Source organism: Cupressus sempervirens, chromosome 8, assembly GCF_028749045.1.
Source record: "Cupressus sempervirens isolate cs-2001-9-10 chromosome 8, ASM2874904v1, whole genome shotgun sequence".
NCBI lineage: Eukaryota > Viridiplantae > Streptophyta > Pinopsida > Cupressales > Cupressaceae > Cupressus > Cupressus sempervirens.
Window position 1 is genome coordinate 192,989,639 of NC_143125.1, and position 25,239 is coordinate 193,014,877.

Consider the following 25,239-nt stretch of genomic DNA (forward strand, 5'->3'; position numbering starts at 1 on the left):
GAAAGGGGCCAAGGACATCATTAATGTGCATTAAATATATCTTTAAAAGTTGGTGCCTAAACCAAGCAGGCTATATTTTGTATTATGAAGTCAATTGCATCAAAAGATAATTGTATTTAAGTCATTAAAGCAACTTAATGTTGAAGATTCATGGATTGAACTTCATGAGGATATTGTAAAAAGCCAAGGAGAAAGACGTTCGAGTACACTATTGACAATTGGTGTTATGTTATTGAGAGTTCTTGGGCTGCGGGTTAGGAAACCTACAGTTTCTATGATTTCCAGCTTTTGTAATGTTCTTGAGTAAGTATTTTCATATGTTGCAAAAAGGCAAGTGGAAGTGGTTGTACAGCCTGATGGGTAGCCATACGAGAGTCAGGATATCCTTCGGATGAATTAACAAATGTAAGGGGAATTGAATCATAGGGGACTGTATAATGAGGAGGAAGGAGGGATGACCGTATGGTGACATTGGAATGGCCGTATGGTATCAAGAATATGTTTGTACGGTACTAGGGAGTGGTGTATGGATGTGTTTTTATGGTGTGGTTTCAGCGTATGGTAGGTGATATGGTAGCCGTCGGACAAGAGGAATGGTGGGCCGTACGGTGGAGTAGCCAAGCAATATGGTGGTATTAGGTGGCTGTACGGTATGGACAAACTAGAGGCCGAAGGGGTAGTACGGGGGAAGGTGATGGTGTGATACTTACTGAGGCCTTATGGTGATATAGGTAGGAGGATGTACGGTGAAGTAAAGGTGCTTACGAAAAGGAGGAATGTGGAGAATCTTGGCAATGCCATTTGAAATACAAATGCAATATATTAAACACAAATGTTTTGCAGAAATCAGAGACCAACTAGATACACACTTGCACCAAATAATAATGATATTTCACATACAAATGATGCTTCGATTTGCCAAATCTGAGTGGAGAAGCACACAACGGAATAGGGTGAGGGTTGAATCCCACCAAAACTGGAAATAGCCAAGTAGGTAAGGTCCGTCACTTCCGAAATGGCGAACAACAGAACATCCCAACGGGAATTCGTAGTACAAAGAAATAATTCAAATCGCATACCAACTACTACCTACATGCGGTGCTTAAATACCCGTCGGCGAAACCTTTCCGAGGGTGTACAAAGATAATCGACGGCCACACCTACCAACGGAAACAATTAAATAAAAATGGGTCCGAGATATACTAAATCAATCGGAACCACAAATACAAATATTATTAACTTGGGCCCCATATTAATTAATTCAAGTAACTAATTAAAGGTCCTTTTGTTATATTATATAAATTCTGGGACTAGTTAATTAATTAATTAAATTAAATTATTACATTCAAATTTGGGGACATGATAGCTTTTGAGGGCATTAATTTTCTAGTGTTTGTGGAACTCTGAAATTGTGAAAGACTGGTTGAATTATTGCTTACAGAGTGGCCTTCTTTCAGAGGTCCAGATTGTGCAAATTGGTTGAAGTTTTTGGAGAAGGGAATAATAATACTAAGAATAAATATGGAGCTGTGTCATAGCACCTGTTAGCAGTTCTTGACAGATTTCAGTCTTCACAAGGGCAGCTGTACAGCTCCATAATGCACATGGGAAGTCTAGGCTTGGCGTGGGATCTCCAGGCTCAATCGCCTAGAATTTTGTGGCCCATTTCTGTTTATACTTGGGCGTCTAGTAGTGTGAATGAATTGTATGGGATTTTGAAGGGCTATAAGCAGATTTAAATAGGCTACGTTGGACTACATGTTCTTCTGTAGTGCTGCAATTCATTTGCAGTCTTCAATTATTGCAGATTGTAGCTATGTTATTATTGTCTAAATAAATGATAAGTCTTTGCTAGGATTTTGCAAGGGTTAGGTATCATTTCATGCATTGTCTATTATTTGCAAATTCATATATATATTTATTCTCAAAAAGACAATAAAACACAAACTGTGCAAAATCAATTAAAAAATTAGATAATATTTGGATTGATTAGAGTTTGAGCGAGTAGTGTTTATCACACGGGTTCACTCTGGTTTGTCCAGGCCGAACCCACAGGCTGTGGGTATGATCATAGTCAAACCCATAGAGGATGGCACTAGGACCTGAACCCAGTTTGATCTGGACTAGAATCTGGTGTTGCTTGGGAAAGAATTGGGTAAACTTGAATAAAAGTAACTTAGATTGATTCTAATTGCATGTGATGAGGTTGTAGCCTCTAGGGCTCATTCCCAAACATTTTTTTTTTGTCTCCTCATTGTATTCATCATTCTCGCTTCTTTCTTATTGCGTTATCTTTGTTTTCACTTTTAGTTTCCTGTTACTTTTTATCCCCTTTTTTGGCCCTTACTATTTTCTTCGTTACTGTGCCCTCTATCGCAGTCATTTATCAATTACTTTCTCTTTTGTAAACTTTCCCATTCTTCCTAGACTCACATGTCCTCCATTCTTTCTCGATTTTTAAATTTAATATTGTTCATCATCTCTTGCCATAATTGCTTCAATTTATCCTTCTTCCCTTTTCACTCATGTTATCTTTCTTATATTTACTCTTGCACCCTTCCAACTTTATCCCCTGGGCTTGGTTCTTTATTGTTCTTTTGTACTATTGTTACTTCTCTATATCATATCTTGCTTATATAACACTTATTATTACCTACAATCTATATTCTCCTTTTTTCCTTTTCTATATGTATTTAATTCCTTTTATTTTTATCTACCAATTTGATTCTCCAGCTTCAGTTTATATGTCTTTTTTGGGCATCTCATGCTTTTTATTGAGGTAACATCCAATCATTTGTGTCTTTTTTATTCCTTCATCTTGATTATTGATCATAGAGTGTAATTTAAACATTGATGGAAAATTAAGCATTGGTAGTTCTTTAGAAGCTTTCTACTCCATTTCATGGACTGGAAACTTCATGGTCATTAATATCTTCCAAAGATTTTCATACTGGACTTTAGATGCATAATATTAACCCAATTGACTTAGCAATTAGTAAATTGATAGTTTAGTAATGATAACAGATTTCGAGAATTCATAAAATGTAGCCAAAATGCTTTTGGTTACAATTTTTTGTTGTAGTTATTTGATTTGTTTGAGGGAATGTGAACAAGTGTTTTCATAAAAGTGTGCGAGGAAATTAGTGTTGTTAACTTAGTGAGTAATGTTTTTAATATACCTCTTTCATCTAGTCCTGTATCTGTAACATTATAGGAGACTGTTGTAATGGTATTATTCCATTCATTTTACAAGGCAAAAGTTATTCACCAAGCAATAGGATCAAGAGGCTGAATACTTTAATTGTGCTATTAAATACTTAAATTTTTTAAAAGATCTCTTTTATCTAGTCTTGTATCTGTAACATTATAGGAGGCTGTTGTAATGGAATTATTCCATTCATTTTACAAGGCAAAAGTTACTCACCAAGCAATATGATCTGGAAGTTGAATGTTTTTTTAAAATTGATCAGTAAAAGGATGAGGCCAAAAGTTTTATTAATTAAATTAAATTGTACATAATCTTCGTTTAGTTTGGGCACTGAAAGGAAAGAACAGAGAAGAAAACCTCCAGTCTTGCCTGGGATCTAGTCCAAAATATAGAATACATAAAGCTTAAGGAGGCATGCCTCCTTTTACAAAAAAATATTAGGGCATGCTTGTATCAAATGTCATGAAACAAGTATTGGACTATTTTGGTGAAAATTGTGGATCTACTAGAAACACTACCTCAATTGCGGGAAGCATTAACACAAGGAGTAAGTATCAAAGGGATACCCTCCAAGGAGAAGAAGAAAGAGGAAGCATAAGTTGGAAAAGAGATCGACACCCTATTCACCATAGGAATGAGGAGGACACCAGCAGTGGTCGAAATGGAGATGATGGGTGTAAACTATCGAATACTATCATCGATGGAGGATCTGGTGTGAATGTACTCCCAGGGGAGACTTGGAAGGCATTAACAATACCTACCCTCTAGCCACCCACATTCCAATTGGTGGGTGTGGACTAGCATGGAATTAAGCCAATATTAACTTTGATGGGGCAAATGGTAGTAATAGGTACACAACAATTCTTCTTGGATTTTGTGGCGATCACCTTGGAGAAGAAGGGGTATGATGCACTATTGGGGAGAGGATGGCTAGTGGCAGCAAAGGCCACACATAATTGGAAGTGGAATAACTTGACCATAGAAGTAGATGGCAGAAAATATACAATAGATCTAAGGAACTAATTGGTAAGTCAAGACCTAGGATCCAATTCAGAGGCGGAGGGAGAAGTTGGAGGAGTAGAACTAGATGAAGGACTACTCCGGCTTGGGGAGTGCTCCGAAGACGAAAGAAGCTCTCTCAACAGCCTGTTCCACTGGTACATGAGAGACTATGAAGTATTCCAGTCGGAATGCAATATGTTGCAAATTCAAGAAGCCGAATCAGAAGAAAGTTACGTGGAAGGCTATAAGGAATACAGGGAGGGTACAACAACCCTCAATAACAAACCAGCACATATTTGAGAAGGATGTAGAATATCAGGAGGCAACGTTGCAGACAATAAACTTAGGTGAGGAGGATCAACCTAAGGAGATTTTAATAGGGGTTGACTGGGATCCAATGTTGAAGGCGACTACTTTAAAATCTTCTTGGAGTAGGAGGACGTCTTTGCATGGACATACAAGGACTTGAAAGAAGTACCTCCGGAGCTGTGTGTCCATCGAATACCATTGTTACCAAGTGCAAGACCAGTATGTAAATGACCATATTGGATAAACAAGAACTATGCAACCAAGGTGCAAAATGAAATCACAAAATTGTTAGAAGCAGGAATCATATTCAAAGTACAAACCAGCGAGTGGGTATCTCCTATAGTCATATCACTGAAGAAGGACGAGAATCAAATTCGGATATGCGTAGACTTTAGATGTTTTGAATGCAATAACTATAAGGGCCAGTTTGTTTCGTGGAATTGGACTAGAATTGGGTTTCGCGAAATCTGGTTTTGTCAAAATAGGTGTTTGGGTCGAAATTGTTAAAACGGAATTAGAAGACTAGTCTTCTATTTTTGACCCAAAACAAGGATACCAATCTTCTATCGAAATACTTGGAATTGGGAAGTGAATCCGAGGTTTGATATTTTGAGGATTATGATAGAATTGAATCGAAAGATTTTTGGTGTTTGCTTCATTTTGTAACCTAAAAAAATCTCAATATACCATTCTGCAGCTGCAATTTTCACCATTTCTTGAAGGCGACTACGCACCATTTCTTGATGCCGATTTCTGAATGGTCCTAAATTCCAACCAACTGAAAGTATGTGAGATGCTGTTGTTGATGCGAGCACTCTTGGTTTGTTCCTCCGTGTGCTGCTATCTAAGCTGATGGTATTACTGTCTGATACAGGGGGCGATTAAAGGCGATTGAGGCATTTTGAAGACGCAGACCTGTGTATGCATATCCATGTTTGCTACTTTTTGCTGCTCTTTTTCTCTTGTGCTGAACCCACAAGTGAGCTTTGGAAGGTGGAATCCACTATTGTCACTTCTGTGATAAGTACATTTCACCTCGAATTTTCTTCTTTCTTTGCCCGAAAGAATAACCCCGCCAAATTGAGAGCTTTCAATAGCTTTTCTTCTTAGATTGATAACCCCACCATCTGATAATGACTTGTTAATCAGATTTCTAAGAATTAAACTGTCTAGTACTTCGGATAATTCCATCGAATTTGTTAAACCTGGTCTAGGGTTGAAATTGGCTATTTGAATATCGCTTTCCCTCTAATTTGACGAGTTGTAAGGCCAAAAATCTTTGGAAAAAATAGTTTTTGTTGCCTTTTTATTGATTCATGCCCCTACAGGCATCTTCAGTTTGTTCGTTGGGGTCATGTCTTGCCCAATTCCAATTTTACAAACCAAACACGGAAGATGTATCTTCCTACTCATCTTCCCGGTTAACCAAATAGGAGAAATCATTTTTTCAAAATTGGATTTTGCTGATTCCGTGAAACAAACGGACCCTAAAAATCCCTTTCCAATTCCCTTTATTGATAGCATCCTAGAAGAGGTGGCCAACCATGAAATATACTCCTTCATGGACGAGTTCTCAGGATATAAACTAAGGAGGATAAGTTGAAAATAGATGGGGCATATGCTTATAAAAGGATGCCATTTGGCTGTGCAATGCACTAGCCACTTTCCAAAGAATCATATTGCATATCTTTGACGGGATGTCTGTAGGAAACTTCAAGACCGTCCTCAATGATTGGTCAATCTACAGTTGGAAGGAGCAACACCTCAAGGTCATTGGCAAATGCATGGATTGATGTATAAGGGCAAGGCTGGCTTTGAATCCCAAGAAATGTATATTCATTGTTCTACAAGGTAGACTTCTTAGCCATATAGTATGTAAGGAAGGGTTGAAAACAGATCCAAAGAAGATCAAAGTCATTCTGGACATGGAAGAGCCATCTAATGTAAGTGGTGTCAAGTTTTTTTGGGGCATGTGGGGTACTATAGAAGATTTATCAAGGGATTTGCAAAAGTATCTCTATCCTTAGAAAAACCTACCAGAAAAGGAGAATGATTTTGCTGGGGGGAAGAACAGGAGGCTTTCTAATAGCTAAAAAAGAGACTAGTGGGGGCATTGATTCTCATATAGCTTGATTGGAACAAAGAATTCCATGTGCATGTGGACGCCTCTAACTATGCAATAGGTGCCACTCTGGCACAAATTGGAATGGAAGGATTGGACCATCCAATGTACTTTGCAAGTGGGTTGCTATCAAAGGCCAACCGGAATTATAGTACTTACGAAAGGGAAGCTTTAGACATGGTCTATGCTGTATAAGAATTTAGACATTACTTATTAGCTACTCCTTTTACATTTTTTGTTGATCACTAAGCACTTATGTATCTAGTGAACAAGCCTGTGATTCAAGGAAGAGTGAGTAGGTGGCCGATCCTTCTGCAATAATTTACTTTTACGATCATAGTTCGGCCAGGGAAAAGTCGTGTAATTGCAGACCAACTGACAAGAATTAAGTCAGGAGAAGCTTCTGGTATCAGAGTGAATGAGGATTTCCTTGATGCCCATTTATTTCACATTAGCATACTATCTCAGTGGTACGAAGGGATCAGGCAGTACTTGTCAATTGTTACGTTTCCAAGGGAAATGTCAATGGTAGAAAGAAGGAAAATTGCACTTAAGATCAAGACATTCCAGTTGATTGAGGGATTGTTCTATAAGATGGGGCCCAACCAGGTATTAAGGAGATGTGCCATGGTGGAAGAAATTTCGGGAGTGCAGAGGGAAGCCCACGAAGGGTTGACAGGAGGCCATATGGGGCTTGATGCCACAACTTGAAAAGTGTTGATGGCCAGACTATGCTGGCCTACCCTAAATGTAGATGGTAGGGAATGGGTCTTGAGATGCTATACATGCTAAAGGCTAGGAAAACCCTTTAAAAGAGTTTTTATGCCATTGATTCCATCATGACCACAAGAATTATTTGAGCATTGGGGGCTGGACTTTGTAGGGCCCTTGCTCGTGAGCACTAACCATCAATATAGGTACATAGTGGTGGCAACAAAATATCTTACAAAATGGGCTGAGGTACGGGAACTCCCAGACAACACAACACTCAGTACGACCAGGTTTCTTTACGAATAGATAGTAACCAGATTTGGTATACCATTGTAGTTGACAAATAATAGAGGGGTGCACTTTGTCAATCACATAATTAGGGTAGTGACAAGTGAGTACAAAATTTTTCATTCTTTTTCCCATTCGTACTATCCAAGGGCAAATGATCAAGCAAAATCTACAAATAAAATATTGTTGACATCTTGTATAAGATTTGTGGAGTTGAAAAAGGAGATTGTGATGAAAGGCTTCCAGCAATTGTTTGGGTGCACATGACTACCTACAAGGATACTACCAGACAAAATCCCTTTCACTTGATGTACGAACAAGAAGCAATATTGCCAATGGAGTATACAGTACCTAGCCTAAGAATAGCAATTGAACATAGGTTGGGGGATGTGAAGAGTTTGAGGGAAAGACTCAATACTCTAAAAAGATTGGATAAAAAACAAACATTAGCTCAATGGAAGACTATAGTAGCACAAAGGGGAAAATTCTGGCATGATAAGCATTTAAAAAAAATGAACTTTAGACCTGCACAATTGTTATTTAAATACAATGGGAAAAATGAAATAAAATTAGGCAAGTTTAAAGTAAGATGGCTCAGGCCATACAAGGTCCTAGAAATCGAAGATAATGGGGCACTAAGGTTGTCTACCCCAGACAATAAACCCCTAAAAAATCTCGTTAATGCATCAAAATTGAAGGTTTCCAAGGAAAAAAGGGAGTCGGTTTATTCCATAGAAATAAAAGATATAAAAGAAGTGAAAAAAGAAAAAGGAAATATAATTAGCGTTGAATAAGAGATGAAGACAAAAGGAAACTTCAAATCCCCTATATATGAGACGGAAGGAAGGCCTGCAAACAAATCATTCAACCCGATATAGAAGAAGGATGCTAAAACTAAGGAGTGTGTGCGAAGTACACTAGAGAGGAAAAGCACAGGTGTACAAATGAGAGCAATCAGAGTACACATTACCACAAACATATGGAGAAGGAACCACTTGGGCAATGTACAACCTACTGTACAGAGCATTGAGATTGTGGGTAGCGTACAACCTACTGTACCGATCATTGTTATTGTGGGCAGCGTATGAAATGAGCATGGTATATGTCTCTCTCACACCGATAGTGTAGTGCAAAGTTATTCAAGTGAAGAAGGTAGAAGGAATTTGTGCACCATATGGAGGGAGGATGTACGACCGAAGGCCTGTATGCTAGCTAGAGTACAAGTAGGGAGAGGCAGCGAAAGTGACAACATACGCACAAGTGTCTCCCAAATCATTGTATCGAGTAATGTTTTAGCCCGAGTTGGAGAGGGGACTCACATTGTACCGACAAAGGCAAACCAACTCAGCCTACGGTGAGGAATCAACAAAATCGGTGTATGCAGGAAAAAAGTCATCATCGCCAGACAAAGCAAAGAGGGAGTTGTGCAAGCTGCAAGTAATGAGGCAACTAGACAAGCGACACACATAAGAAGCCAAGGAAAGGTTGATGCACGACTCACTCGGGTGCAAAAGGGAACAGTCGTATGACGCTTGATTGCTAGAGTATGGGCTAACGTGACAGTTTCAAAATGGAATCTCAGTAAGACACGTGGGGTAGGAAACGGTTGTAGCACAAAAATCATCAGTAAAGCCACAAGGAAAGTGGTTCACGACCCTAAAATGGTAAAAATAAGTGGGCAATCAGAGTAAAGGGAAGATAATTGATTCAAAGAAGCAAAAATCAGTTTTACAAGCATGGAGGGGAGTGCAGAAGATGTCAAGTACAAAGAACAAAGGGAAGGTTGCAGAGAAGACTAGTGCTAGTGCTACTAATGTGACATTTGAAAGTGTAATGGGAATTGAATGCTGCACTTGGTGGGAGAACACACAGGACAATTACTCTTTGAAAGAGGCACTTCACAGAGCACAGGTAGACAAAATAATTTTTATGCCAATTTTTGATTTGAAGGAGTTTAAAGCTACATTGCGAACTATGGTGGTTGGTTACAATAAGGAAGCTCATGCATCGATAATCCCATATTCTCAGAAAACTCTGACAATTTTGTATTCTACTAACGAGATAAATAAAGTTTTGGAATTCCTAAGGGAGGATAGGAGCTGACAAAAGCCCTCATGACAATGGAGGAAAAGAAGTGGCTAAGGTTAACGTGTTGAAAGGACCTCAGAAAAAAAGACTCGGAGAGCATCCTCAGCAAGAAGAATAGTCAAGGTCTAAAGATCTTTTTCATAGCTAATGAAGAATGGCGCTGCATTGTTGATTTAGTCAAAAGAAAACTTACAGCCAGGAGTCACACATCAGATATTGTGCTATGGATCTTAACCGTGGTTGACGGATTGCATAGGCGATAGATATATAACTGGGCACAATTCCTCTCAAAGGGGCTCCAAGAATTCATGGAGTTGAAGCATGTGGCATTCTTCATGCCACATCATGCAATAGCCTTATTTCAGCAAGCAGTTCAGACTCAGGTGACTGCTGAGCATAGAGGGTCATTGGTTCTAGCAAAGTAAAACCCTACAAGCTAGCAATGACATATTGGGTTCACATGGCCACCTTTGGAGCAGGGTTAGGCAGAAGAGAACCACGCAAAAAGAAACTAAAACAGGCAGCTGCATAGGTACCACAGGTAGCATCTGTGGAGAGCTCAAGTCAGGAAGAGAGTGGACAGGATAGTTTGGAAGAGGATGCGAGCAGCATAGGCACATCCTCCTCCTCAGACTCCCAGGAGGCAGAAATCTATTTGAGTCACTTGAAGGGTAGGAGAGATCACTTTTCTTCCAACAACCAAAGGATCATTGCCAACAGGGGTATGTGAGTACACCCAGATTCACCAGTCTGCAAGTACGAAAGCCAAGACTATAAAAGTTGAAGTTCGAAATGCGTTGGAAGCTGTCCGTACTATACCTTGTACTCTGCAAGACTTCCATACCAGCACTAATATGGAGAAAGGTGTCCGAACCAGCCCTAGTATGGAGGAAAATGTGGATGTCCGTACCATGGAGGAGAACCCGATTGGACAGCAACAAGAGATTCCTCAATGGGAGGCAACAACACCTTCACTAGTAGGAGTGACAAATTTGGTTCCTGCAGACCACCAGGCTCGCACTAAGGTGATAGATCTTAGGTGTCAGAAAAAGTTAAATGTTTGTCTTGAATATGACAGATGTATGACTATATGTATGACATTTTTCCAAGTAATTGATATTTTGCCCACAAGAAATTCTTTTCCCTCTCTCTAATGCTGTTTGCTGTAGTTTTTCTATTCCCTAATAATGTAGACTGTATGTTGATGATCTTTGATTCAATGGGTGTAGTTCTTGATATAATTTCCCCTGTATGTCGATGATCTTTGATTCAATGGGTATAGTTCTTGATATAATTTCCTTGGGGACTATAATGTTTATGATATTCCCTTAGTTGATTGCTTCAGTGTTTAGTTATTTTTCTTGTGTACGACTGTTCCTTGTCTGAAACCTTTATTTATTTATTTTAAATGTGTAGATAACGATCACAATACAAACTGTTATCACTGTCAATGTCCATATGATATTCTGTACTGAATACTGCAACCAATTGGATTCTCTCTCTAATCCTCCTGCATAGATGATTTTTATTCTCCCAAAATGAATTTCTGTGATTTCATTTCTTAATGTGGTGAGGGTGTAATATCGTGCTCTTTCTCTAGTCGCAGGTGCTCTGTCGTATACTGCAATTAGCGTAGAGTGCCCAACGTGAATTATTATAGAAATTCTAGGGAGCTGCACAGTTTTACATATTTCACCAAGCATATGTCTATAGCCAGGTGGTGGTCATATTATTGATGACCATATTTCTATTCACTGCCATTGTATCTATTCAGTCATGGCTCGACTAATATCGAGGTTGATAATAAGTTATTTTTCATGATAAGTAATCACACGATGACTATATATTATCAAGCACCCGTAAGTTTATTTAATGTAATTTTTCCTTTATATGGGTGAGCAACCACCGAATGAGTGTGTCGAACTCTTGTCAGATTTTATCACTGGTGTATCTGCCAGTTTGTTGATTATTCCCAGTTTATATGTGTATGTCACTTCTAAACATTTAAAGAGCTCATGTTTTCAATATGCCAATTTTCTTTGTTGCTGACTGCGTTCATTTTTATGTTTTGATTAGATTGAGGATATGGTTGAGTCTATTCCCTGATGTGCTGGCAGAATCTGCTATCTGTATAGCCTACTCATTTAATATCAATGATTTGAAGGACTGAACTTTTCTCCTAACTCTTGTTCAATGCTTTCCCCTTCAACTTCCTTATTCAACCATATCTGCTATTGGCTTATGCAAGTATTTTTAATACCATGGATACTGTAATTTCTATACATCGCCCTGTAATTTGCAGATATTATAATCTCTATTCTAATCTCTTCATATAGTTTGCTCATTATATATCTCTTTCCCATTGTCATATCTGTCTGCCTCTCTTCCTTTGCTGCTGACAGCACTGTCTATTCGGCGTTGCCAACTATTATCTTCCCCTTATATAGTGTGAATGGTCTGCTTCCAACTATTAATCTCTATCTCCCTCAATCAGGGCCGTGTATAGTTACTGCCAGAATATCCTCCCAACATCTTATGATTGCTAGCACAATGTCTTTAATACCAATCACTGTTGTTTGAATATGGCAAAAAATGTCGACTGTGTATTCTGGGTGATGATTTGATGTCCCTTCTTTGTGATTTCTCTCCCGCTATATAACCTATGAGAAGTCAGGTATCCAATCGTATTGCATTCTATTGATTCGCAGTTCATTCTGAGTTGATGTCTTCTCTCCTTCGTTATTCTTTTTTTTTTATAGAGCATCCGATGAGCGTCCTTTCTCCGTTAATTAATAGTTATTGACACGATATTGATGTTTGAATTTGTCTTTCATAGAGATTATTGATCTGGAGCTCCAATATGCATCAGGATTTGTAGGATTAATACTATTTGCAGCCTTGCTCTGGTACAATGTTGAATTACCAGTATCGCTGCAAATTTACTAACATTGCCATTGTTATAGGTGTGTTCGAAATGCAGATTTGAAACTCATATAAATATGAGGAGACATGTCTCATGAATAGACACGTCTCTATTGTTTAATCATCATTAATTAATAATACATTAACAAAAATAATAATATGTATATATATATATATATATATATATATATATATATATATATATATATAATTTAATATGGATAAGTATATATAGAAAATGATGATTTTTCAATAACAATAATGTATCTCAAATTGAATCAATCCGATCGAAGCTACAACCTTAACAAATACGTGATCAATCAATAAAGAGTAATTGATGTTAATCACTATTAGGAAGATAAGAAATATAATCAAGTTAACTATCCAATCAATAAAATCAATTAATCAATATACCGACATAATTATAAGAAATCACCTAATTAATAATATTCAAACAAATATATAAATTCAAACAATATATATTATATATAATATATTGAAAGTAAATATAACATAATATATTATACAATATACAAGACGATTCATTACTAAGTAAATAAACCTAAAACAAACCTAATAGTGGGGGCGATACTTGTAAAGGTTGCACTCCATCAACATGTTATATTAGGGGATTAAAGACCCCTTATAGAAGGACAAAAAATGTAAGATAAGAAAACAAAATAGCTAAGATATGTTGCTTGTACCACTCGAAGACCACATGGTTATTGGAAGACAGAAGGCACCCATGTCATATGATAAGTAGGAAAGTAGCCACGTGGATTGAGGTAAGGAAATGCAAGAACCATTCAATGTATATGGTTAGTAAATTAGTGAACAAGGTAATATAAATGGAAGTATAAATGTCAATAATATGAGACAAAAATATATTTCATAGACTAAGATAAGGTGCAATAAATTCATTTAATAAGTAGTTTCTTAAATTATTAATCATAAATTATCCTAAATAAAATCATTAAAGATAAATTGAATGCACATGTTGAATAAGTAAAGGACTAGGTAGGTAAGAGGGTAGGGCTGACCCATAAGGCAAGAGGGGTATGTATTACACTCTTGGGTTTAGGCTTATTGAGCTACGGGAGCCCACTGCAATGTCCAAATACTCCGAAATGGTAAAGCACCTAGGCATGGTGAGGGATGACAGGCACCCAATGAAAGATCAAAGAAGCCTTGTAAAATGGATCAAGGTTCTACCCAAGCTTTAATGAGGTCTCCTTGGCCAATTCCCAAATGACCTAGTGTATAGATACATATTGATGTCATAAGAGCTAAACAAAAGTAATGCATTAATTAATGGAGAAATGATTATTTCTAATTCCACTGTTCATGAATACAAGAACATATATATATAGGTAGGGCCATTACATACCATGCTTATTTCTAAGACTTGAACTCTATTTGTCTAGTCAGTGCCAAATTATATCTCACCTACTATATCATTCACTGACTTGTGCGTGGTCCATTATAGCTAAATATTGATCTTTGTTGCCATGAGATTTAGATTCTCAATTAATACTATCGCAATTCTTCATTACTGTTGAACATCTGTTATATCTGACAACCATTCAGCCTTTTAGACATTGTTCTTATTCTTTGTGCGATATCCTCCTTATGCCATCTTTAGTCAGTGTTGTTCTATATCCACCACAATTACTCTTCCAGTGTCGTTGGATCTTTAGTCATTGTCAAGCTTGTATTGATCGATCATCATTAGTCTTTGGCCACTATGTTTCACGCATAATTGCTACACTTGATTGTTCTCAGTGTTGACATTTATCCTCGCATTGATTGTATCAATCCCATATGTATCCCTTGCACATCCCTTGTCTTTATCTCCCATTTAACTATTATATCCTTGTGTGTGGAAAGGAAGTGCCATCATTTACAAATGAGTCGTGACAAGTTGGGTCGATGGTTTATAGTGTCATTGCCCATTATATGACTTTCTTTGATAAACTTTAGGGACATGATCTTCATGGATTGATAAACTTATTTAATTTTAATATGATTCGATTATTAATATTCTTTGATTATTCACTTATTCAATAATATTATTGATATTGATTAATCATATTAGTATTGCTTGATATATTAACTAGTAATAATTAATTAATTATTAACATTATATAATGATTAATAATTTTAAAGTATTGATTATTAATTTGATTAGTATTATTGATCGTAAATTGATAAATAATATTATTTATGTCAATTAAAGAAGTAAGGAATTAGCAATATCCGAATCAAGTTATATGCACACGTGTCAATTATGGTTCATCACAGTCCACCCTTCCCAAATTTGCTAGTCCTCAAGCAATACTGTATTTTCTAAATGAGATTGGTATGAGAGCTTTGGACATGTTTTCTCTCACTTGCTAATTGAGTTTACCAAAATCATGCTTACATGATAAAATGCTCCCTAATTTTATCCCCATCTAATTATTTTATACACTCAAAAACATATGCATGAATTTGTGAAGATACAAGGTAGACGCAAAGCATACATACTAATGCATGAAGATGCAAAGCATACACAAAGTATACACATTGATGCATGAAGACACAAAGTATACATAGAGTATACATATTGATGCACGAAAATACAAAGAATACACAAAGTGTACAAATTAATGCAGAAAGGCATGGAGCGAACACAAAGTATGCACATTAATATTATGGTTCAATATGAAGAACAAAGAAATAACATACTTAATTATTTATTATTTATCCCTTTTTGATGTGATTATTTGTCTACACTGACTAGTTCCTATATTGAACGACATAATTACTATGCTTGTGCATGGAAACATCTACAAGAGGCTCCCTAATGAGCAAAGCCCGTTTTGGGAATTTCTGCCTCAATGTGATTGGATTACTCCTCTCTCCCCTCACAAACTCCCTATTCACTATAGGTCTTTAGAGATAGGTAGATAATAACAATTATCGATAATAACACTTATCTAAGTTGATATTGTTCAATTCTTATTGCTTGCTCCACAAATGCCCTCATTTATTGGCCTATTCATCCTGTTTTTATTTCTTTTATATGTTTGCATTAATTTCCCTCATAGGATGGTAGGATTATGCTTTGATACCAATTGTAATAGTCATAGTTGGAAAACTCCCCAAAGCCAAAACCTCGCCAAGGTTTGAAAAATAAATTCAGGGAAACTTGGCTAGTTTTCAGCAAAAACTTGACAACTTAAAAAATTGCTTAATTTTTAGTTAGAAATGCATATTTTTTTGCAAAATTCAATGAGAAGATACATCTAAGGAGTCAATAAATGAGAACACACAATAAACAAGCTTAGTCTAGATATATTTAAACACAAAGTGGGCTCAAAATCACATTCTCCTAAGGAGTACTGATGGCTGGAAGCAAAATAGTAAATAATTTTGTAAAACTAAAAGTAAATACATTTTTCCAATTACATCTTCCTCTTCTCAGCTCTAATAAAAACTAAGGGAGAGGTAGTACTAGAGGGTCTAATCTTAGAATCTGCATTGGGCATGATAGCCTTCTTGCTCGATAAATTCTAATTTAGTTTGTGGTTCGACCTCAATCCTAGATATAGCCTTGCCTCTAGCTTCTCTTGGCACTGGCAATGACTACTCATTCAACTCAATGTCATCCAACGTGAAACCAAATCTGTCCCCTTCCTCCATAGACTTCTTCTCCAAATCATTGATGTGATCCTCTTCAAAAACTCCGCTTCCAGCCCACTGCAAATGTGCTTCAAACCTGCCTCAAGTCCTCTTTAAATCGATCAAAATCAGTTTGCAAGCGTTTGGAACTTTTCCCCTCTCAGCAAAATACAAGACAACAAATGAGGAATGAAATTGAGTTGGGCCTTTTTTTCGCCCTTTAAGTTATATTATAAAACTTTGACTGAGTTTCTAACAAAAACTCAGCAAGTACTTGACAAGTTCTTGCCAACAATTTCGTAAGTTTTTGGTGCCAGTAAAAGTCATAAAAGCTCGCCTAGCCAAAAAACTTGGCTCGTTTTTGCAACTCAGAGAGTACTCTGCCAGTAGCCCATCTATGATAATGATCCTATAATTGGACCATTCTTGATTTGTTCTTAAACTCCTAATTACAGTTTGAATTATACTTGGGGATGGTAATTTGTAATGTTTTGTATTAAGGGAATGCCAATTCCCAACAATTATCACTATATAGCAAAACTTATAGTTAGAAACAATATATACTTATGACTTAATTCTTTAATCCTCTCCTAATTACCAATCTATTACAGATGGTAGAATTACTGTGCTTGGGTAGAAATAGTCTCCAAGAGGCTCCCTTATGAACAAAGCCCGTTTTGGGAATCTTTTCCTCATTGTGACCGGATTCTTCTCCCCTTCACAAGCTTCCTATCCACTTAGTTATATTAGTAAGTAAATAAAGGATTAGTAAGTATATATAATTCTCTTTTAATTACATTATAAATATAAATGAACAATATTCGGCAAGATCAATAAATCCCTCCGACACGTACCCTACACATATTTCTCATACACAAACGCACACATACATATATATCTGAATTAGTGCATATCTAATTGTCGTATATATATTCCTAATCATTACTGCATATCTGAAAATAGTAAATATACCAGTTTGTATACACATTTCAAGTTCATTGATATATATATTTAAATGTAATGTATATACTATATAGTAATCCATACATATAATTATGACCCATTAATACTATATATATAAAATCTCACTGTTCTATATACATATTATTCTCTTATAAAATATGTATATAAATGTAATTTCATATATGCTATTACATCTTGAAGTTCAGCACAATCTTTATCAATATGAAAACATTTGAATTGTCACGTACCATGCTTATTTCTGAGACTCGAACTCTATTTATCCAGTCAGTGCTGAATTAGATTCCACCTACTATATCATTCGCTGATCTGTGCATGGTCCATTATAGCCAAATATTGATCTTCGTTACCATGAGATTTAGATTCTCAATTAATATTACCGCAATTTTTCATTACTATTGACTGTCTGATATATCTGACAGCCATTCAACCTTTTAGACATTGTTGTTATGCCTGTGCGATATGCTCATGCCATCTCAAACGGGTGATGTTTTATCTCCTCTACGATTACTCCCGCAATGTCTTTGGATCTGCAGTCACCGTCAAGCTTGTATTGATAGCTTATCATTAGTTTTTGGTCGCTACGTTTCATGCATAACTGCTATGCTTGACTATTCTCAGTGGTGACTTTTTTTCCTCACGTTGATTGTATTGATCCCATACGTATCCCCTGGATGCCCCTTGTTTTTCTCCCATTCAAATATTATATCCCCTTGTGTGGAACAGAAGTGCCGTTGCTTCCAAATGTATCACAACAAGTTGGGTTGATGGTTCATAGTGCCGTTGACCTTTTTATGACTACTTTTGATGAGCTTTACAGACATGAACTTTATGGATTGATAAACTTATTTAATATTAATATCATTTGATTATTAACATGCACTGATTAGTGACTTGTTCAATAATATTATTGATATTAATTAATCATATTAATATTGTTTGAGACATGAACTTAATGGATTGATAAACTTATTTATTAATATGATTTGATTATTAACATTCGCTGATTACTGACTTGTTCAGTGATATTATTGATATTAATTAATCATATTAATATTGTTTGATATGTTAATTAATTATTATCATTCTATAATGATTAACAATTTTGTAGTATTGATTAATAAATTGATTAGTATTATTGATCATAAATTGATAAGTAATATTATTTATGTCAATTAAACAAGTAAGGACTTCGCAATATTTGAATCGATTTATATACATACATGCATCAATTATGGCTCATTGCAAGTGAATTTTGACAAGCAATCAGAACTAGGTTTTAAAATTTTAATTGTTCTCATTCTCTTCTATTTGATTTGTAATATTGTTTAGTGTGTGCATCTGTAGGTTCTTGATGATTCTACCTTTCGAAGAGATGGGGCAGACATATATTATAATGCATCCATCAGTCTTACACAGGCAAATAAATCTCCGTTCTTGCATTTTTCTCTTCCTTAAGGAATGCTATTCTTGTATCCCATATGTAAAATTTCAAGAAAATTGTATCCGAGCTTGAGGTCATTTGTTTGTCACTTTGAGTTGACCTCAATCATTTCCATACTAATTTCTCACTGTAATTGTATCTTATTATTTCGTATCATACCAAGGAAAGTGCATTAATAGATTATTACTCATTACTCCTAATTTTTACAATTCATGCATGCATTGACTTATATCATTATGTGCTCACATTCTCTTAAAGTCACACACTTGTGCATATACATTGCACAATTACTGTAGAGTTAGAAACTACTTTCATATTTTCATTCTGCATTTTTGGTCACTTGATTCTGATTGAAAATATTAAATTCAAATGCTAGAGTTACAAGACTATGATGGCACATGAGAAACGTGGAAACCATGTTTGACCCAGATTAAGACTTGGTGCAAACTTGATGAATTAAAAAAAAAATAAAATATAGATATTCACAAGGATTTAAAATTTGCATCATGCCCGCTTTAATAAATAAACTTTAAATAGCAATGAATAGAAGCGACTTTGGTCACATACATAAGTATACATTGATCAAGAGCATACAATCATAAATAAACTTATGATTGTGATATCCATAGTATCGGAAACAAAACTCACAATGTGTAGACATAAACATTGGTGGGAAAGAGTTTGTAGCCCAACATTACTATCTCTATATGGAGTCACGTGCTTAAATCTCAGAAAATTCTGCAAGGACTACTGCAACCTTAGGAGCATTACTAAGGATAGGGTTTGACTTTGCCAACTAGAAGTATAAATGTAATTAAACTGGGAAAAAGTGAAAGATATTCTATATGCTTGTAAATTCAGTGTAAACAGTGTTCGATGGCTTGCCATCCCTAGGATGGGTAGAGGATGCCCTGATGTCTCCCGACCATCCCTGGCATGGCTAGGCGTACTCTTCGATATAAGCAACTTTAAATCTTGTGGCAATATGCAAATTCTGAACAATTGAAGGAAACCCAAGTGAAAGAAGGAAAGAGAAGTGAGCAAAGGATAAAAGGATCCCCATCATTTCAGAGAAGTTAGTTTTTATAAATTCGGGGTTTTTTTTGTGTTCTATTTTTCACTTGCATCTATCATTTGCATTCAACTCAAAGAGAAACAATGATCTCTAATAGCAGTGAGGGTAGTTTGGGTGAAGAAATTGAAATTGTACAAACATGCCATAGAAATTCTTCTAGAAGTGTGGGAGTTTGAGGGATACATGGTTCAGAAAATCCATATAAACCCCCATCTGAACTCTTGAAAAAATATGCACAGGGTCCATTTACCCCAAAATAACCATTTTATAATATGCAAGATCCATAGACACCAAGATTTTCTTTTAGAGGAATGTGGATTATGGTTGTGTAATATTTTCAAGCAGGAGCATTGTGGCAGCTACACAAGTGTTTACTCTTGTTGTAGAGGCCTACCTCATCAAAGGGTAAAAATATGCACAGACATAACATTAATTGAGAGGATGAGGTGACTAGGTTGAACATGGAGGCTGAAGCCAAAACATAGGAATGACAATCAAGCGTTAGTGGTAGTAAACTACAAATATTGAGCTAGAGAGTCAAAGAAGAAAGAAAAGGTCCACTAGTGTTGTAGGCATGTTTAATATGCAATTGTGAGATACTGCTAATAGTTCTATCAACAGACTTATTTATACTAATGCCACACCATTGTTATCTGTCAAATATGGCCGAGTACTATGCCAGGTACGGAAGTAGTTATATGCCGAATGCGAAGAGGTTGTTATGCTAAGTATGGAAGCTATACACATAAATTGTATGCCAATACAATCATAACACTACAGTAATAACCGAAACATACACATGACACAGAGATGGCAAAATATTTACTTTACTGATTGTACCAAGGAATTACATTACCAATATACCAATGTTTCCAATATTACCACACCATTCCAATTCTGAATGAACCCTACATATAGCGCTCATGTTGGTTACATGTATTGTCCTAACAACTATAATTATTATTATAATTACTTTATTATGGTCTACATTACACCCGCCAAAAGAAGTTGTCTTCCAAATGACTTAACAAAACACTACACTAATGAGACAGGTGAGATGATCTCCCCGGAGTCATGGAAGTTGTGAGTCATGCTAGCTGCTGCCTCAGAAGCTTCATGTTTCTTTCTTCTATGAGCTGTTTGGTTTGTGCTCCTTGTAAAACTTTGAGCTCACCTATCCTGTCTCTTTTTGCTGTTGCTAGCTTCTCTCTATGCATGACCCTTTCCTCTTCTAATTGAGTCTTCAGTTTTTCTATTTGCTCTCCAAGAATGATCCGATCATGTCTTTTCCTATTCCTAGTTAAATTTCTGTAATTCCATAAGGTGGATGTGAAACTCTCCTTCAAATGAGATAGAATGGTCATAAGGGGCCCATTTGCTTATATGACCTGTGATCCTTGACAATTATGAGTTTGCTCTCCCATCTCCTTAATAGATTATGCTTGCTCTGTAAATATTATTTTGAACTCCGCGTGGCATAATTCCTTCATAAAGTGTAGGAGGGATTTGACTGCAGACACTACTACTGTCATGTCAACCTTCTAGGCTTCTCTCCTTAGTTTGTGTGTGGCTCTAGTCATGTCTTCCAATTCAACAAAGAACCGCTGAGTGCATTCCTCAAAATGTGTCTCCTCAAAATGTGTCGGTTGCGTAGCCACTTTTTCTCCCCTACGCTGACTCTTGCCTTCCGTTTCAACAAGCTCCATCGATAGGTCCGTATCTTGATGTTCTTCCATTGGGTTTAGAGAAGGTTCTCCCATCAGGGTTGGGGATGATGGGGGTATATCCTCTACTCCCAGCTGAAACTTGGCGAGTAGGTTTTCTGCCTTTGCATCCATGGTGGCAAGGTCCTATTGTCCTTGTCATCCTTTCCTATCCACATTAGGTATAGGTGCTAGAGGAGTGTTCAACAGTGGTGTGGGCGTAGGTACCAAGGTCGTTGGGCTGGCGGCTACTCTCGTAGGCACAAAAACCAGTGCAATTGGTCATGTAGTCTTATTTCCCTATGTGTGGTAATGCATACCATGTGAGCAGCAACCTTCATAGACCTTTGAGATCCACAACTTTGGCATTTGGAGTTCTTTTCATAGGGACTAAGTAGGCCGTCATTGAAATCTGAGAGGGTGTGAAGCCTATTCTTTTTGCTGCACAATCTGGAAGGATTGGTCTCACTACATTGTTGTTGCCAACTATAGATGCCTCTCTCACTCCACTTCTATTTTGTGAACGGTCTTCCTTGCTTGCCTCCTCTCTTGTACGAGTTGCTTCCGTATGTGTGCTTGTGTGCGTATGGATGCATGTCTCCTCCCTATGTGTCCCACCCATATGGCCAGTTTCCGTACGACCAACCTCTATACGAACTGTCTCAATACGTGCATCTTCCATACGACCGACAAAGGTACAACACACCTTTGTACGACCACTTTCTTGACGCTCAACAATGCGACCGACAAAGGTACGAAACACCTTTGTACGATCACTTTCTTGACGCTCAACAATGTTTTTTGTGGTAAGCTAGTTCTCTTCTTTAGTGCTTGGAAGCACTCCTTCCACTACTTGTACTTCTTCGATGTCTTTCAAAGTTTCCTCCCTTGTATTTATGCTGGTCTGAAATTCTTCTCTTTCATCCCCACTGGATTATCCTGTACATGAAGTTTCGTGATTTCCTACTTCGCCACTATCCTCGTCTAGTGTCTTGTGTGATTCCTCCTCCTAATTGTTGTGAGTTATTAACAATTAGTCCTACTTGAGTCTCTTCTTGCATGGCCCTGAACCTCCTCTTCTTGGCATAGTGGCTAAATGTCACCAGTAGAACATACTTGGTTTAATGTTTTCACTCTATTAGCTGGAACAAATGTGCCCAAATGTTCAGGTGTGACTTGTGTATGCAATGCTTCCAGGAATAGGGTATGACATGGTGTGGCATATAGAGAGTCTTGTGCTTCAACTGCAAAATTTAATTTATTCTATTTGAGAATAACTGTGCCCAATTAGAAACCCTACTATAATTTAAGCCTTTACATGTGGAAGCATGGAAATGGTGATATCTGAAGTATGACTTCCTCCTATTAATTTTCTTTTTTTCAAGTCCAAAATAAACCTCCACTCAACGTTAACAATGAAAGTTTTTTTTGTTCATCGATTGTTATTCTAGATGCTATCCCATTGTTTTTTTGTCAAGTCCAACATGCACACCAGTTCGATTAATTGCTTCTTTTCCTCTGTAGTCATTTTAGAGGGTTTGGCTACCTAATGCCCACTATTTGGTAACCCAAATACTTTTATGAAATCCTCGGGTGCAAAGGAGATCATCACATTTGTTGTAAATAGTAAATGGTAGATTTGTGGGTCTTTGTGATGATCTGTACTTGCAACCCCTCTCAAATCAATATGCAAACACTGAGATGAAGCCGTATGGTAAGTTTGAAACACTTGTATGAATGCCAAACAAGGGTGTACGGTCAAGGGTGAAGGCTGTATGGTATAGGCCGTACGATATACTATTGGACACCCAATGTGCCATACGGTGGAAAAGAGATGGTGTACGGTGAGCAATTCTAGTCGTACGATGGTGCAAGGAGGCCATACGGTGACTGAAGGGAGGAGGGAAGCACAGTGTGAGGGCCAAGAATGTCGTACAGTGAGTAGTTCGTATGGTAGAAACCAATGCAATTTAACCAAGTTGTAGGGTATGTAAGGTGAGAAAAGGTGAGTGTCACTTGGATGGTGTATGGATAGAGGGAAAATGCAAACATAGACCTACAGATCCAAATTTATTAGATAACACCGAACAAGAATGGAAATTGAGCACATATATTCCTCAATTAATATTTGCCACAAGATGGTGCTTTGATTTGCCAGATCCGAGCAGAGTATTACAGGCGACGGAATAGGGTGAGGGTTGAATCTCACCGAAACTGGAATAGCCAAGTAGGGAAGATCTTTCACTTATGAAATGGCGAACAATAGAGAACCCCAAATGGAATTCGCAGTACAAAGAAATAATCCAAATTGCATACCTAACGACTACTTACAAGCTGTGCTTAAATACCCGTTAGGAAAACTTTTCGAGGGTGTACAAAGATATCTGGCGCTTACACAAAACTATGAAAACAAAACAAAAATGGGTCCGAGATATATAAAATCAATTAGCCCAATAACAATAGTTTGATTAATAATTTATTTTATAAAGGGAACATTACAGTCCTCCCATCCCAAATTTTTTTTGTCCTCAAGCAAATGCAGTGCCTGATGCTGTAGAATGTGCTCGCCCTCACATGTCGTGTCGTCCAACGAAAAGTGTTTCCAAAGTACTAAATACTCCTTCACCGTGCGATTCCACAAGGTCTTCTCATGTACTTCGATGATCTCGGTTGGTTCTAATATGAGCTTTCCTTTCTCATTGAGCAGCGGAAGGTCTGCAACTACCGTGACGTTCTGTCCTACAACTCTCTTAAGACAGGAGACATGAAAAATGTTATGAATACGGCTCCCCTCTGGAAGTTCCAGCTCATAGGCAACTTCACCGATGCGGCAAACTACCTGATATGGGCCATAAAATTGTGGCTTCAATTTTTCTTTCCCTTTTTTCTTCAATGAGGATTGCTAGTATGGTTGAATTCTGAGATAGACTAAGTCTCCCACTTCAAAACTTCTCTTGATTCGGTGTCTGTCGGCGTACATCATTTGTTGATACTATGCCCGTTGTAAGCTTTCCTTTAAGCATCTCAGGATGTCCTGTCCCTCCTACAACCATTCCCTCGCCCTTGGTGCGTAACTTTTACCCAAAACTATGTCGATGAAGGAAAGGGGTTTGTACTCGTATAGTGCTTTGAAAGGTGCCATCTTGATGGACATGTGGTAAGTTGTATTGTAGCAATATTGCCTTAGGTGCATCCATTTGACCCATGCCCGTTGTTGTGCCAAAATGTAGTTCCGAAGGTAGCCTTTGAGCCACTTGTTTACAATCTCCATCTGTCCGTCTGTTTGAGGGTTGTAACTATTACTGGGTGATAACTTTGTTCCCGCTAGCTGAAACAATTCTGTCCAGAAGATACTAATAAATCGCCCATCCCAGTCACTGATAATGTTTCGGGTTAACCTGTGCACACGAAAGACTTCTCTAAAAAATAGATCGGCTATTTGTGTGACCTGAAAATTTGAGGGGATGGCGAAGAAGTGTGCGTACTTTGTCATTCTGTCAACCACCACGAAGATACAATCCTTTTTGTTCGCCTTGGGAAGTCCACTAATAAAATCCATCAAGATACTTTTCCACTTCTGTTTTGGAATTGGTAGAGGTTGCAGTAATCCGACGGGTAGAGTATGTTCGGATTTGTTTGCTGGCAGACCGCACACTCTCTTACATATTGCAATACGTCTCATTTAAGACCTCTCCATGAAAACCTCTCTTTGAGATGTCTGTA

The 25,239-nt window shown here is 37.2% G+C and overlaps 1 protein-coding gene across 3 annotated transcripts in view; it reads left to right on the forward strand.

Moving 5' to 3' along the window:
- ATJ1 (DNAJ heat shock family protein) overlaps positions 1-25,239 on the forward strand; it is a 256,691-nt gene that overhangs the window by 109,464 nt on the left and 121,988 nt on the right. For all 3 annotated transcript variants that reach the window (XM_089797202.1, XM_089797200.1, XM_089797201.1), the window contains exon 14: positions 18,642-18,713. In XM_089797202.1, coding sequence (XP_089653328.1) covers positions 18,642-18,713 — 72 coding nt within the window. The remainder of the gene's footprint in view (positions 1-18,641; positions 18,714-25,239) is intronic.